The 17902-nt window shown below is 38.1% G+C and overlaps 2 protein-coding genes across 2 annotated transcripts; one reads left to right on the forward strand and one right to left on the reverse strand.

The window, feature by feature from the left end:
* Nucleotides 1-5265: 5265 nt before the first annotated feature.
* On the reverse strand, nucleotides 5266-9074 carry LOC310715910 (GTPase IMAP family member 9-like). Its single transcript, XM_083522630.1, is given in 3 exon segments — nucleotides 5266-6445; nucleotides 6447-6675; nucleotides 8926-9074. Coding segments are annotated over 2 exon segments (669 nt in total). The 5' UTR covers nucleotides 6674-6675; nucleotides 8926-9074; the 3' UTR covers nucleotides 5266-6003.
* A 4594-nt stretch (nucleotides 9075-13668) lies between these two features.
* cldn31 (claudin 31) lies at nucleotides 13669-15813 on the forward strand. Its single transcript, XM_083522631.1, has 2 exons — nucleotides 13669-13753; nucleotides 14503-15813. Exon 2 carries the CDS (start codon nucleotides 14682-14684, stop codon nucleotides 15348-15350), a length of 669 nt encoding a protein of 222 aa, XP_083378757.1. The 5' UTR covers nucleotides 13669-13753; nucleotides 14503-14681; the 3' UTR covers nucleotides 15351-15813.
* The last annotated feature ends 2089 nt before the right edge of the window (nucleotides 15814-17902 follow it).

Genomic DNA, 17902 nt, shown 5'->3' on the forward strand with positions numbered 1-17902 from the left:
ACACTAGGGGGAGCCAAATTTTCACAATTAAACATTCGAACAGTGTGTTAATCATTAATAAAGTGGAAAGAATCTAAAGGAGATTCCCAACAACCGGGCCATGGACTGGTACCAGGCCATGAATTATTTGGTACCAGGAGGCACAGAAAGAATAAAGATTTCTTAATTTTATATTTTATTTCCATTTTATTGACTTGTGCCAACCTCCAAGGTGTTTTATATAAAAAGAAAATATCACTTATGCGGCTATGTTAATTTCCCACACTTGTTTGATTCCCAGTTTTTATCTGTGCATCGATAAATTAAGACCACCAGCCAACTAGATTCTAAAATAGATACAGGATAAAAACAAACTAAAATAGCACCATGTAAAATATCACTGAACCTTATTACTAAGAAAAAAAAAAAAAAAAAAAAAAAAAAAAAAAAAAACCTAACAACTTTGAAGCATGAAATGTGCAAAATTAAATAAATATGAATGTATGAATTATATAATATAAATTATGAAAATTAAATACGCATTTAATCTGAAACTAAAAGTAACACTCCAAATAAATAAAAACAGTTACATCCAAAATGAATAAAAAAACTTTCTTTTCGGCTTCTCCCGTTAGGGGGCGCCACAGCGGATCCTCCGCACGTTTTTGATTTGGCACATGTTTTACGCTGGATGCCCTTCCTAACGCAACCCTTTATCTGGGCTTGGGACCGGCACTAAAAGTGGCTGGGGATGGTTCCCTGACCGGGAATCGAACCCGGGTCGCGGCGGTGGGAGCGCTGCATCTTAACCACTAGACCACCAGGGGACCTTACATCCAAAATGAATAATAATAATAAAAAAAAAGAAAAATTTCTAACAATCAGCATGTAGTGCGAGTGATTTGCCTCTAGAGGCCGCTCTCGTATTGCAGAACGAAACCTGGAAAAAAATATTGATATGGATTTTTGCAGATAACTGATAGTTCCAGCAAGCAAACAAAATGAACAAAGAAACAACACAGTGGATTTAGGTTTATTATTAGATTTAGAAAATACCAGTTTTTATGGTCGTATAATTTTATTTTATAATAAATTATTTATCATTTATTATTTATTATTATTAACTATTATTTATAATAGTTGAATTTATTCGCCACACCTTAAAGGCCGGCCAATATTGTCCGACATCAATCCGGTCCATGGCGCCAAAAAAGGTTGAGGACCACTGCAATAGGGGATTCTCCTGATCCACAGCTGTTCAGAATAATTTTGGGGCTCAGGGGTCTTGCTTGAAACTGGTCCGTGGTGCAAAATAAGTTCGAGGAGCACTGCTCTAAGAAAAACGATTCATCTAAAACAGTTGTATAAATGACTGATTCCACTGTAACACTTCTTTAATTTAATTGAGTTATGGGGGTCCCGGTCCCCCCAGCCTCCTCTCATTTCGAGCACTAAACTCACTTTTTCTCCACATTAGCTTCATAAGAGTGATTCACCAAACACAGAGAAATCCTAACAGAGTCTCACCAACACATGATGTAGACTCTCGTGCCGCTAAATTTCCCATCATGTGCTTTGCACTATATCTATATATAAAACACGTTCAGCATGTGTTTATTTAATAACTGAAAATGCTTGTGTTTGTCCTGCTGTCCTGGTTCTCTGATTGCTATTTCAATAGGTTACTCGGTTATTCTGTAATGATCATGATCTCATCACTGCCGCTTCCTGTCGAGCTCTATATATAAATATAATTGAGGTATAATTCTATTTATCTGATAACGATGTCATATCCCCGGCAGTGGTGGACAAAGTACACGAAGCATGTAAAAAGAAGAGGCTTTCAAATGAATGTCATCCTGTAATCAGGGACTTAAATGAATCAATTTGTGCTTATATGTGAAACTTCTGAATTCATCTTCAGGAAGCTTTCAATCACGTGACATAAACCGAGGACAGAACTGTGTCTGGTTTCTAATACTGTGAGAAAAAAAAATAAATACAGTAAAGAACAATAAGTACCCACAACTTATTTTATTCTTCTGACAATGCTAGTGCTAACGTGTGATGAAGTCAAAAAGACACCAGACAATCCTTCATGGTGACAACTAGACTCACAAAGGCAGGAGAACATGGCCAGTGCCACAGAAATAAACATAAGAAAGAGAGTCTACTCTAGGCTGTAGCTGAATAACAAACAGCAAACAAACTAGCTGACTACACTAGGCTACGCTAACTAGAAAATGTAAGTGGTGGCACCCGGCCTGTATCCTAGCGTGTCTATGTGGTGAAATGTAGGTCTTATAATTGTGCTAGAATATGGGAGCAACGCTAACAACAGCAAGGCTAACAACAGCAAGGCTAACAACAGCAACGCTAACGACAGCAAGGCTAACGACAGCAAGGCTAACGACAGCAAGGCTAACGACAGCAAAGCTAACAACAGCAAGGCTAACAAAAACAATCTTAATATACATTTCTTAAGGTAGTAGTTTTAACTAGAAGTTTGTTATAACTTTTCGAACAAAGAAAGACACAAACAAAAAAAAAAAGAAAAGTAAATTCAAATACGTTTTATTTGTATAGTGCTTTTTAACAATGGACATAATCTCAAAGCTCTACACAGAACACAAACCCCACACCAAGTATTACAACTTAAGTAGACAATTAATTAGTCAATAAGTTATGTTTAAAAGTTTGGTCCAGCAGCACTGGGCCCTTAAGCAAGGCCCCTAAACCTCATTTGCATAAATGAGATAAATGAAGGTGCTCTAGATCAGCCGTCCCCAACCTTTTTTGCACCACGGACCGGTTTAATGTCGGACAATATTTTCACGGACCGGCCTTTAAGGTGTGGTGGATAAATACAACAAAATAAAATGAAACTGGCATAAAAACTTGTATTTTCTAAATATAATAATAAACGTGAATCCACTGTTTTGTTTTTTGTTAATTTTGTTAGCTTGAGGGTCTGAGTTTAGCGGTAATGTATTATGTGTTAGCGGCCGGAGCCCCTTTAAGAAGGTAGCAGATGGAGGTAAGTCATGTGACCGAGGCATCATGAAATGAATCAAGAGTGAGTCATAGACAGATGTGGAGAAGAAAATCCAGTCATTTTCCAAAATAAAACATCGTTCAGAATCAGATCATAAATAAAACGGAAATAATGTAAGTTATGTATTCTTTCTGTGCGGCCCAGTACCAATTGACCCACGTACAGGTGCTGGTCTGCCAGGGGGTTGGGGACCACTGTTCTAGATCACGGATGTCTACCCAGTTATAACCCCCCTTACCCATGATTCTTACTTCTTACCGAAGAGTCCTATCGACCACGTTTTTCCCCTCCACTGTGAATCTCACACTCAGATTACATGTATAGGATTACATGTGGACCAGGAGCAGAAAAGTACAGCCCATTTTTTTTTAATTAATTGTCAACTTCTTTATCAGTCAGAGATGTGTGAAAGATTCCTGGACTGTCGACTACAACGACTGTCCTGCCTTTTACAGACGTCCAGGCTCTTTGACTCAGTGGCTTGGTGACGGATCCAGATGAGTGCATTTCCTCAAATGCTTTTTCATGCAGAATGGTGTTTCCTGTGGCGCTCTTTTTAGTGTAAATGTTAAATATATGTAACCTTCAAGCATGTAAAGATGTATTGCTATTTAAATGGACTCTCAAGTAAACAATGTAAAGCGGCGCGTCAAATTCCCGAAACATCACCCATTAACTTTCTAAAGCATTTCATTTATTACCTTTTCAACCCAAAACATGGATGTAAATGTAAATAAGTGTAAATGACTTCAGTGCGCCACTGTGGAGGTTCCCCATGATAAAATCGCATGCAATTAAAGTTACTTTAAAGGTTAGACTTGATTGTACCGTGTGCTGAATGTTTTCTCTCCAGACACTTTCCACAATCAAGTGCATCAAGTTTAAGTTTATTTATGTTTTAGTGAAACGTCATGGCATGATCTAAACCAACACCAGGGCATGGATTATGTGTTTAGGCAGGGCACGGATTCAGTATCCACACCATTCTGCAGTCCAGTTCCACACTTTATTTAAAGAAAACTGAAATAATGACACAAAGAAAGTAGAAAAACAAAAATAGCAGCACAGCACAGAAATTCAAACTAGCTGCATTTATTAGTTATCACTTTAGAATATTAAATGTTTTATCATTTCTTTTGTAACAGAAACGGTCATCCTCTCCTTAATACAGTGCAGTCGCCCTGTCCCATGTGCAGAAAAACACCCCCAAAGCATGATGCTACCACCCCCATGCTTCACAGTAGGGATGGTATTCTTGGGATGGTACTCATCATTCTTCTTCCTCCAAACACGTTTAGTGGAATTATGACCCAAAAGTTCTATTTTGGTCTCATCTGACCACATGACTTTCTTCCATGACTCCTCTGGATCATCCAAATGGTCATTGGCAAACTTAAGACATGCCTGGACATGTGTTGGTTTAAGCAGGGGAACCTTCCGTGCCATGCATGATTTCAAACCATGACGTCTTAGTGTATTAACAACAGTAACCTTGGAAATGGTGGTCCCAGCTCTTTTCAGGTCATTGACCAGCTCCTCCCGTGTAGTTCTGGGCTGATTTCTCACCTTCCTTAGGATCATTAAGACCCCATGAGGTAAGATCTTGCATGGAGCCCCAGTCCGAGGGAGATTGACAGTCATGTTTAGATTTTTCCATTTTCTAATGATTGCTCCAACAGTGGACCTTTTTTCACCAAGCTGCTTGGCAATTTCCCCGTAGCCCTTTCCAGCCTTGTGGAGGTGTACAATTTTGTCTCTAGTGTCTTTGGACAGCTCTTTGGTCTTGGCCATGTTAGTAGTTGGATCCTTACTGATTGTATGGGGTGGACAGGTGTCTTTATGCAGCTAACGACATCAAACAGGTGCATCTAATTTAGGATAATAAATGTAGTGGAGGTGGACATTTTAAAGACAGACTAACAGGTCTTTAAGGGTCAGAATTCTAGCTGATAGACAGATGTTCAAATACTTATTTGCATCCTATTTGCAGCTGTATTGTGTTTTCTGGATTTTTTTTTTAGATTATGTCTCTCAAAGTGGACATGCACCTACGATGACAATTTCAGACCCCTCCATGATTTCTTAGTGGTAAAACTTGCAAACTAGCAGGGTGTTCAAATACTTATTTTCCTCACTGTATATATATATATATATATATATATATATATATATATATATATATATATATATATATATATATATGATGCATACAAAACAAAACTTCATACAACTTTATAAAACTTTCGGAGAAATATTTTATTAGTTTCAACCATACACCATTTACTAAAAAAATTACATTTTTATTTATTTTTTATATCAGCAAATTTCATTTAATCTGATTTAACTCAAGCTATTGATTACATAAAAGGTTAGTAAGATAAAGACTTTAAAGTCTGAGCTGCTGGTTACAGTATACAAGAAAAAAAATTGTTAAATACACTATATAGACAAAAGTTTGTGGACACCTGAGCATTGATTGATACGCGCTCCTTTTTGAACATCTTATTCCACGTTTAGTCTCCATTTGCTCTAACAACAACCTCCACTCTTCTGGGAAGATTAATTTGGATTTGCACTTATAGAGATGTGTGTGAGATTCATTCAGGCACATGTGTGTTAGTAGAGTCAGGTACTGATGTAGTTGAGGTGTGGAGGTCTGGGTGCAGTCAATGTTCACATTCATCCCAAAGATGTTAAATTGGGTTGGAGCTCTCTAGCAAGAGATCTTCTGCTTCAACCCATGTGAAGCATGTCTTTATGAAGCTTGCTTTGTCTGGCTGGACAATGCTTCTGTGATCCTGTGGGTCTCTTAACCTTTAAGTGGAGGGAACATATAATGATACCACATACAAAGATATACTATACAGTTGTGTGCCTCCAATGTTGTGGTAGCAGCTTGGGGAAGAACGGTATGGCTGAAAAGGGCAGGTGTCCAAATACTTTTGGCCAAATAGTGTACTTAAATAGAACTATTTTTTGAGCAAAGCTAAAGTAACTATACCAACAGTTGCAGCTACACCTGTAACTGCTCCAATTATTTCAGCAATATCATTACTTCTTTGAGCTCTCCTGTACATCTCATTAGTGTAGTACTTTCCTCCATTCAGCTGAACCATGTCATCGATCTTCTGCAATAGGCTATTCACCTGGAAACGTCTGGAGTCGTTGTTGTTAAATGCGTGATAGCGATTTCCACAGACGTTTAGGAGTCTTCTCAGTTCAGGGCTCTCTGCTAAAAACGTATCCAGTGGCCTCTCTCCCAGCTGATCAGCATGAGTGAACAGGACGATGGTGTAGAGTGATGCATCTGGCCCAAAATTCTCCTCAATCCACTTCACAGCATCCTTCTCCTCCTCTGTAAATCTTCCCAGTCTAATCACCAGCAGAAACACATGAGGACCAGGAACTGACCTGAGCACACTGCCCGATTTCTTGCATCAGTTGTTCGGGGTTGAGCAGTGTGTCAAACATGCCAGGAGTATCAACAACCTTGATGTGTCCTGCTTCTTTCATCATACATTTCCTTGTCACTGATTCAGGAGAAGCTTTGACTTCAAAATAATTGCCATTGAGGATGGTGTTTCCAGTAGCACTTTTTCCTGATCCAGTCTTCCCCAGGAGAACAATCCGCCGCTCCATTGCTGAGGTAAAAATGAACAACAAAAGTTAACTACCTTTAAATATTAACAACATCATCATTTAGTCACAGCCATTAACATTTATAACATTTAGCAGAAGCTCTTATCTTAATTAAACAACTAGGCAATTGAGAGTTAAGGTCCTTGCTCAAGGGCACACAGTGGCAGCTTGGTGCTCCTGGAATATAAAACCATGACTTTCCAATCAGAAGTTCAACATTTTATCCACTGAGCTACGTTTCAAAGGTGACTTTGAAACTACAATTCTGTTATCCTGTTATCCATAGTAAAAAACTAAAAGGAAATGATTAATTCAAGTAACAACAGCAGGGTTTCTGCAGGGTCTTAAAAAGTCTTACATTTAACTGTTCTATGTCTTCAATCATTTTAAACAGGTCTTAATTTTCCGATGTCCATGTAACGCTACCTCTAATTCCCATAAGGAATTATTTCTGTGATCGTCATTCATTTGCTGGTCCAATTGTAATTCGCTGTATTCCGACTACAAATGAGAACAACATGCGACAGCCAACCACCTTTTTGTTATTGGCTTGAATCTCTTTTGATTTGTACCACAGATGTAAAACGGGTTTTATTTTTTTAGCTTTGGAGAAGTGCAAGTTTATCAATACTTGGCTTGAAAAAAATTAATTTAGGATGAATTTTGAAGATTTAGGATTTTATATAATTAGTAGTAAAAAGTCTTAAATTTGACTTTGTGAGACCTGCAAAAACCCTGAACAGTTGATCAGAGCCTTCAAAGTAAGTCCTGCTGGCCTTTTTACCAGACCGGGAAAGGGTTTGTTCTCCCCTTATGGACCAGTGAATACATGCGGTACCACTGGATTACAGCCTCTGAGGGGCGCTGCACATTGTGAGTCTGCATCTCTGGTAAAGAGGTTTATTTTATTTACATTTTTATGTTTTTGTCATGTTATTAGACAAATATTGATTGAAGTCATTTGATGTGCAGTGGCTGAAAGGTAACATAATGATTCTTATTTAGAGCATAATCATATAATAACTACAGTTGATCCAGTTCATGCAAACTGCTATTTTTTACCTTATAGTGTGTGTCATTTGTGTTGATAAAATAGATTTATTTACAATAGTCAGATTTTTATTTGCCCAAGTCTGACTCAAAACATATCAAAGTTCTCTATTTACTCTTATCTCCGGGTTGTGTCGATTTCATTCTGTTGGTTTTATGTGTTGTGTTTCGTCGTCTTGGTGTTCTGTGTGTGTTTGGTAAATAAATATGTGCTAGTATCTGCCTTTGCCTTATTATATAACAGTGTATAAAAATAGCTTTATTTAGATTTAATTGTATTGAATTGCTAATACATGTTAAAATTATTGTATTATGATTATTATTATTATTATTATTATTATTATTATTATTATTATTAATAAATATTTTTAATTGTTATTATTATTGATAAATATTTTTTAATTGTTATCATTATTAATAAATATTTAGATTGTTATTATTATTATAATTATTTAATTTTATTATTATTATTATTATTATTATTATTATTATTATTATTATTATTATTATTATAGGAGTTGTTTAATTGGAGTAATTTGAATTTGAATTTGTATATTCGAGTTGAGCTCTGTACGTAAAGGGTAGTAATCCAACCCAAAAACTAAAGCCTGAAAATTTGTTTTATTTCTTGGTCCTTTCTTACTTCCCCTAATCTAGAATAGAGGAAGACCCTGTCTGTGAAACAAGTAGTGGTGGACAAAGAACCTCATTCCTGTACTGGAGTAAAACTACTAATCCCCAGTTTAAATCTTTCCACAAGTGAAAGTAAAACCCCTTTAGAGCAAAAATATGAAAAGTTTTTGCTTTTTTACACGAGAAGTAATAGAATCATATGAGAACTCTATGTAAAGAACTGAAGAAGTCTAGTAGGCCATTCCCCTGTTCACCAGGCACATGCTATACACCACATTTCCTCCTTTAATGTGCACAAGATATTTTTATTTGTGTGTGGACTCTCCAATCACTTACTCTCACACACAGAGACCAACATTTAAAGACACCATTTATAAAGCAAATACATTTAAAAAGCAGATCTTAGCTATCGTGCTCACGGTGAGTTCGGTGCTAAATGTTATTATGTATATTCTTCCACGAATGTTTTGAAATTTTACTAAATTTTGGACAAGAAATATTAACAATATAATCTTCTAGACTTCCAGAATATCCCACATACAGGAAGAATGGACTTTGAATGTACTTACTGAAGTGGAGAAGAGAAAACAGCACTGTGGATGATCCAGAGTAAGAATCCTGTTCTGTGTAGAAGCGCTTCACAAGAAAGTGAAAGTTAAAAAGAAAAACAGGTCTTATTATTCTGGTCTGTTCCACCGGTCAGCTTACGTAATGGAATATTCCATACCTGCTGTCAGAATCAGGTGCAAATATTGACACTGGCAGAGAGTTTTGTCTCTGAGCAAAGTTCCCTGACACACTTGGGACATACTACAATAATTTACCTCAGTGATTAATAATTAATAAATTTTTATATTATATATTATATATGTATATGGTCATTCAATGTCAGTGTCACTGGGCAGGACAGAAGTAAGTTAATAATCTACACTTGATTGTTTTGTTTTTTTTATCATGTTTCAAATGTTGGTTGGACAAACAGCGACAGAAACATTCCAGAAATTACTGTAAGCCATTTTTCCAAGATTTTTCCAGATTGTGCTGCTCTGAACTCTTTAGGGAAAATACCCCTAATTATTGATGCGTATTGAACACTCTTTACAGTGTACAGTTTACTGTGGATAACTGAAGAAGAAGAAGAAGAAGAAGAGGAGGAGAGTGAGGACTGAAAGAAGAATAAGATGGTGGAAACTGAAGGAGGAAGACTGTAGTGTGAGATTCAGGGAAGAGGTCAGACAGAAGCTTGGTGGTGAAGGGAAGTGATGAGGGAGACAGCTAAGAAGGTACTTGGTGTAACATCTGGAAATAGAAAGGAAGACAAGGAGACGTGGTGGTGAAATGAGGAAGTGCAGGAGAGCATAAGAGGAAATAGGTTAACAAAACAGAATTGGGATCGACACAGTGATGAGAAAAGTAGGCAGGATTACAAGAAGATGCGTCAGCAGGTAAAGAGGGATGTGGCAAAAGCCAAGGAAAAGACATATGAGGAGCTGTAGTAGAAGTTGGATTTGTAGTGAATTGATGCCTGAGGAATGGAGAAGGAGTGTGCTGGTACTGATCTTTAAGCATAAGGGAGATGTGCAGAGCTGCAGTAACTACAGGAGAATTAACTTAATTCCAGTCACACCATGAAGTTATGGGAAAGAGTAGTGGAAGCCAGGCTGAGCAAAGAGGTGACCATCTGTGAGTAACAGTATGGTTTCATTCTGAAAAAGAGCACCAGTGAATGTTGATGGAGAAGTATAGAGAAGGTTAGAAGTAGTTGCATTGTGTGGATTTAAAGAAAGCGTACTACAGGGTGGAGAGAGGAGTTGTGGTATTGTATGAGGAAGTGGACAGGTTGACAGATGAGGTCAGACAGAAGTCTCCATGGACTATGAGGTTTGCGAATGATATTGTGATGTGTGGTGAGAGCAGGGAAAGGTGGAGAAGAGCCTGGAGAGGTGGACGTACACGATGGAGAGAAGGGGAATGAAAGTCGGTAGGAGTAAGACAGAGTACATGTGTGTGAATGAGAGGGAGGGCAGTGGAGGGGTGCGGTTGCAGGAAGAAGAGGTGGAGAAGGTGGAGGAGTTCAGGTACCTGGGGTCAACAGTGCAAAGTAATGGAGAGTGTTAGAGAAGTGAAGAAAAGAGTGCAGGCAGGGTGGAGTGGGTGGAGAAGAGTGATAGCAGGAGTGATTTGTGATAGAAGGGTATCTGTGAGAGTGAAAGGGAAAGTTTATAGGACTGTGGTGAGACCTGAGATGTTGTATGGATTAAAGACCGTGGCATTGAGTAAAAGACAGGAGGTGGAGCTGGAGGTAGCAGAGCTGAAGATGTTGAGATGTTCATTGGAAGTGACAACGATGGACAGGATTAGAAATGAGTTTATTAGAAGGACAGTGCATGTAGACGTTTTGGAGACAAGCTGAGGGAGGTTGATTTCTAAGGATGGAGCCACCAGAAAGGAGGAAGAAAAGAAGATCAAGGAGGAGATTTATGAATGTGGTGAGGAAAGACATGCAGGTAGATAGTTTGAAGGAGGCAGATGTAGAGGACAAGGGGGTGAGGAGACGGATCATCCGCTGTGGTGACCCCTAAGAAGAAGTCTACTGTGGATCTCAATACCAACAGTCAAGCGGGATTTGTAGAATATTTTGATTTTACAAAAACAACAAAATAAAAAATCATATGGGAAAAAAATTCTTAATCTAAAAAAAAAAAATCATCATTAATTTAAGTGACCTTAAGCAATCATTTAACAACCAACGACTTAAGAATAAATGAATGAACAAATTCAGTTTTGATAATAACATAAGTGCAGATATTTCAAGATTCGTGAAAGATCACATATGTTTTATTTCATACTGCACGATTTAAACCACACACTCCAATATCAGTTGATATCGAGTTTGCCTCAGCAATGCAAATTTCTCCTTTTATGAACAAAATTAGATAAGATATACCTTTATTCGTCCCACATTGGGGAAATTTCTTTGTTACAGCAGCATGAAAAAATAAAAAATAAATGAAATATATAAAAGAATAGACGAATAGACATACTATAGTATATAAGTATATACACAACACAATGTATAAATACAAATGAAGAAAAAGTACGTATTGCAGGTAATATTGCACGTATTGCAGGTGATAGTGCACACAGGTAGTATTATTACACAGTAAAACAGTAATTACAGTAACTATTATACCATTGAACAGTAATAACAGTATGCATTATGGTTAATGGTTTACTGGGAGCAGCTTTGATTGTAAAGTCTAATAGCAGCAGGGAGAAAAGACCTTCTATAACGCTCCTTCAGACACTTAGGATGTAACAGTCTGTCACTGAAGGAGCTGCTCAATGAGGTAATTGTTTCATACAGGGGGTAAGAGGCGTTCTGCAGTAATGATGATAGTTTTGCTACCATCCTCCTTTCTCCCACCTCCTGTACAGTGTCCAGGGGAATCCCCAGGACTGAGCTGGCCTTCCTGATCAGCTTGTCCAGTCTCTTCCTGTCTGCAGTAGAGATGCTGCTACCGCAGCAGACCACACCATAGAATATGGCTGATGCCACAACAGAGTCAAAAAAGGTCTCCTTGCACTCCAAAATACCTTAGTCTCCTCAGCAGAAAGAGTCTGCTCTGCCCTTTTTTATAAATTGCCTCAGTGTTGTCTGTCCAGTCCAGAGTTGGCAGAGTTATCAGAGAACTTCTGTAGGTGACAGGTTGCTGAGCTAAACATGAAGTCTGCATTGTAGATGGTGAAGAGAAACGGGGCTAGGACCGTTCCCTGCGGGGCTCCAGTGTTGCAGACAATCATGTCAGACTCACAGTCACGAGTCCTCGCATACTGTGGTCGGTCTGTGAGGTAGTCCAGTATCCAGGCAGACAGATGATGGTTCACTCCCATGTACACCATCTTATCCCTCAGGAGCGCAGGTTGGTTGGTGTTAAAAACACTAGAGAAGTCAAAAAACATGACTCTCACAGTGCTCCCAGCCTTTTCCAGGTGTATAATAGCCTGATTTAGGAGGAAGATGACTGCGTCTTCCACTCCAATGCCAGGTTGGTGGGCAAACTGAAGTGGATCCATTGATGGGCTCACCAGAGGTCGGAGATGAGTGAGCACCAGCCTCTCCAATGTCTTCATCAGATGTGAGGTCAGTGCTACTGGTCGGTAGTCCCCACAGTCTTTTGGGCGCGACGTCTTTGGAACAGGCACCACGCAGGATGTTTTCCATAGCTGTGGCACCTTCCCCACTTCAGGCTCAGGTCAAACATGTACAGCAATATGCCGCACAGCTGGTCTGCACAGGTCTTTAGTAGCCTGGAGCTGATGCCGTCTGGGCCAGCAGCCTTCCTTGCTTTGATCTTCCTGAGCTCCATTCTCACCTGGGTTTTCTGTAAGGGGCAGTGTGTATTGGTTGGAGTGTTGACTGGAGGGAATCGGCAGGGAGGGGGGAGTTAGGTGTGTTGTGTATTGAATAATAGACAACAAGAAGCCATTTCTATCCATGCTGCCACTCGGGTGCTTGTCCATTCCTTTGTAATGTTGAGATTGGACTTTCTGCTGTGTACTCTCTGGATCATGAAACCAATCCAGAATGCAGGTTTTAAAGAAAAGAAAGAAATTCCAGTGCTCATACAGTACATTGTAGCACGTTCTTGTTATTCTGCTTCCACAGTGATTAATCATCATCTGACCATTCAGTACTGATTACAGTCTTAAAAGGGAACCCATCCTCATCTGGGTGGCACCAAATGTCTATCATTACTGAGTTGTTCTGTGAAGTGATGGATGCTTAAATACAAAACTGTTGATTGAAACTGTAGTCCAAACCCATCTTCAAAGTTCTCGGGTTGACCAGTAACCTCATGGCTCTTTAGGCTGTTCACGTGGAACCATCCTCAGCTGCACAGAGTGTCTCTGTATGGTAAATGCACAAGTTGTGTTTTTTCCGCAATCCATAATCATGAAGCTAATCTCAATAAACGAGCCATCTTTATTTCAGTGTCTGTTGCGTCATAAATGATGTGGACTGCAATCACACAAAGCTCTGTGTGTCTCTCTGCGGGGCCTTTGTCCAGTTTTGAAGAGCTTTTGTTGTTCTTCTTATTTGATTGAGATAACTAGTGCATTACGGCCACATGTGGGTTGCTGGTCTGCCTCCGAAACTCTGAATGTGTGTGTACATGCTTACATACATGTGTGTGAGATGGCATCATTCAGTCAAGAGCTTTTCTCCTCCTACGTCTTATGAACAAAGAGGCTGTTTTTGGGGCAGTTAAGCAAATGAAACACACACACACACACACACACACACACACACACACACACACAAACTTCAGAGCCTCAGAGACGCATCTTCACCCCACTCAGTAACAACACGGATGGTTTTCATGCACTGGTTTGGTAAGTGTTACTGTAAATAATATTTCATGCAAAACATGGCTGATTCTGTTCAATCCAGATGGTTGAAATCTATCATATCGTGTGTTGTTTAGTATTTGGATCCATATTTTTTTGTAATAATATAAGTTCTAACGATAAATTGTGTTGAGACGCAGAGGTATTAGACACTGGTGTGACTGAAATGCATCAACTTGATGATTATATTTTGTTAAATATTACAAATAGATCTACACTATATTGAAAAAAAAAAGGTTATTGGACATCTGACCATAAGATTGGTAAGATTGGTACACCCCAATCCACATTTAGTCTCCATTTGCTCTAATTATAACATGGGCTTTTCTGGAAAGATGTTCCATTAGATTTCATGGAGATTCATTTAGCCACAAGGGTGTAAATAAAAGTCAGGTGAGAAGGAGAGTAGTACTGGGGTGCAGTCAGCATTCACATTCATCCTAAAGGTGCTCCATAGCAAGAGATCTTCTATTCAAACCCATATACAGCATCTTCATGGAGCTGGATTTGTGCACAGGGGTATTGTCATGCTGAAACAGATTTTGGTCTTCTTGTTCAAGTGAAGGGAAAGATTTCAAGCTTCTGCATCCAAAGACGTCATTTACAACTGTGTGCCTCCAACTTTGTGGGAACAGTTTGGGGAAGAACCTACGTTGCAGTCATGAAATGTGAAGGTGTGTTTGTTTGTAAAACAAACTGTTGAAGATTAATACTGTGCTTTTTCTCCTCCACAGTTGTGTTAGTGCAGTTTCCTTCCTCTTCTTTTGTCCGGTTTCTTTCAGTTGTTTGCGGCGAAAATGAACTTCCAGACAATCTGAACTGAACACGGGAGAAAATTTTAGCGGCTAATATCAAGTTTATTGAACATCCTCGATCATCATCACCGTCTCAGCGTGTTACTGTTCCCCGGACGATGCCGACGACAGGTGTGCAGGTCATTGGCTTTTTGGTTTCGATTACAGGATGGGTGGGTGGGGTTTTGGTTTGCGCCGCCCCATATTGGCGCGTTTCAGCCTTCGTAGGAGACGAGCTGGTGGTATCGGAGGTGGTGTGGGAGGGTCTGTGGATGACCTGCCTGTCCCAGTTGGGAAGGATCCAGTGTAAAGTCTATGACTCCGCCCTCGCTCTGTCAGGCTCCACCCAGTTTTGCCGTGTAATGGTTATTTTGTCTCTCCTGTTCGGATTATTTGCCATGCCCCTAGGGGTGATTGGGATGAAGTGCACACACTGCCTCGAGGGAGCGCGTGATGCTAAGGCTCGCCTGGTGCGTATGGCCGGTGGAGTCTTCATGGTGGCAGGCGTGGCTTTCTTTTTGCCGGTTTTCTGGACCACCTTCGCCGTAATTCGGGATTTTTACGACACCAACGTGCCACCACCGCGCAAGCGTGAACTTGGCCCCGCCTTGTACCTGGGAGGAGGTGTGGCCTGTATGATGCTGGCTGGAGGAGTTCTGCTATACCAAGGAGGCTCCGCCCCTAGTGGGGCTTCATCCAAGCCTTTTTTTGGTAAAGGGGCGGGGCCAGCCAAGGACAATCACCCCACATCTGTGGCAGAAGGAAAACAGGACAGAGCTTATGTGTGAGCCAAGAATCAGGATCGACGATTCACCAGGAATTAAAGAATGAAGAATTAAAATAAAAGTTAAAACAAACAGGACAGAAAAAAATCCATCAGCAACAAAAAAATGTTTAACGGCTAAAATTAATTAATTCAATAAATAAATACTTAAATAAATAAAACTGTTGATCTGATTTCCTGTAGCTCAGAACTGCTACTCTTCTTCGTGTTGATATAGTTATATTTATATTGTTTATAATTCAATTATAATTATCTAATAAAACATATTAACTGCTATTAATTGGAACAAATTTAAACAAAAATAAACAAAAAGATATAAACTTAATATACATGGATTTTAGACTAATTATTCATTAACCTCATTGTGATAATCACCGCTGTGTTACATATTTTTTTTTATTATTATTGTTTATGATTCTTTCTGTGTAAAATAAATAAATAAATAAATAAACTCTTTCCCTGATAAACACGGAGCATTTAATTAAATTAGTTTGCTGCCAAGATATAATGTGTGTAGTAAACCATTCGTGGGCTGCTTGTGCACACAATGGCATGTGTGTGTGTGTGTGTGTGTGTGTGTGTGTGTGTGTGTGTGTGTGTTGTACGACAATGGCCATCTGTGTGTGCAGTGATGTCATAATTATGTTGAAAATGTAAATGATGGGGTCTGAATTCCAGCATTTCCTAATCATCACAGAGAGCTCTGTCACACGGAGCAAAAGAGCCCAACACAATAAACAGATTTCATCACCTCAAAATAATCATTTGTAAAAAAAAATAAATCATTGGACACTAAATTTTTATAAATGATTTTTTTTTTAAATCAGCTTTTAACTTCACGGATATAACATTTTCAGGTTAGTTGAATTTGTTATATATATATATATGTGTGTGTGTGTGTGTGTGTGTGTGTGTGTGTGTGTGTGTGTGTGTGTGTGTGTGTGTGTGTTTAATGTCCTATTGCATTATACTTATTACATTATTATTATTATTACTATTATTAATAATAATAATAATAATAGTAATACTAATAGTAATAATAATAAGAAGAAGAGGAATATACTATTATTTTTGTACTATTTTATAATTAGTATTTTAAATCCATATTTAAAATATTGCAATACTCTCTGTGTCCACACGGTGTCAGCATTATTCTGCAGCATTATTCTGTAGGAAAACAGACATTGCAGAATAGTTATACCGGGTTTGTTTAGCAAGGGGTGAATTATTTCTGGTCACGTGACTGTCTAGATTTAATCACTGGGGAAAAAAAAGTATTTCACTAATATCAAAACAAGCTGCTCACATTTCCATTTCAGGCTGACAGGCTTTATTAAACACGATGTCATTTCCTGTAAAGGAACATGAGTGAGCATCGATATTCTCTGGGTTTTGCGGTGCATTGTGTTATTATTTATGGTTTGAAAGTGCAATAAAAGGATTTTTTTTTTTTTTCAATAATTAAGATGGTTTGGTAAAAATGTCAGACTCCCTGATCAGCACCCTGACACTGCATTGTGATAGATAGATAGATAGATAGATAGATAGATAGATAGATAGATAGATAGATAGATAGATAGATAGATAGATAGATAGATAGATAGAATTCTTTTTTATTATTAAATAAATATAACGAAAAAATGTCCTACAGAATTCGACTGCATTCAAATCAGCTTGCTGACACACAGGGTATTGCAATATTAGGAAAATTTATTAAAAGAAAAGAAAAGAAAAGAAAATAAAAGAAAAGGAAAGAAAAGAAAAGAGACAGAAATAAAAAAAGAAAAATTAAAAAAAAAGTATGGACATTTATTTTATATATAAAAAAAAAAAAAACAATAACATGCAAAATATGTCATATAGGATTTGACTGCTTTAAAATAGACTCCTTGATCACTACCCTGACACCGTGTGGACACACAGAGTATTACAATATTAGGTATAGTAATTACAATGAAATACAATAAATACAATTTAATTAAATACAAAAAATAATAATAATAAATAAAACTAAAATTAAATTAATTAGTCTAATAAATAAATAAATAAATAAATAAATAAATAAATAAATAAATAAATAAATGTTGGTGCCTGACGCTTTCTGACTCAGATCTTTAGATCTCACTTAGCAAAATAAACAAATCTTGATTTAAATCATTCACTCACTTGAGCAGAATAAAATGTAAATATTAAATTTTTGTCAGTCGAATTCCCGATGAGGTGGAAACAATAACAACACAACCTGAGGACAAATGATGAGAAACAGAACCGGTTTATTCACCACTCAGTTGTGTCATTTGTTTATTTTATGTTGTGTAACATCTTTTACTGATGATGTGAAATCCAGGCTCGTTGCAGGAACCAGAAACGATTAGTTTGTGAGCAGCACAAGATGAAGGCATCAGTCTCCGAGATGACGTGAGAGTGATATGAAGAAATGTAATGAAATTGAACATGAGTGTGTCATCAAACGTGATATCACGTGAACATGAACACGTACGAAAAATATCTCAATATTCAAATAAAATCATGTGCCTTGAATGTCATTTTCTAAAT

Source organism: Silurus aristotelis, assembly GCF_946808225.1.
Source record: "Silurus aristotelis genome assembly, chromosome: 20".
NCBI classification, from domain to species: Eukaryota; Metazoa; Chordata; class Actinopteri; order Siluriformes; family Siluridae; genus Silurus; species Silurus aristotelis.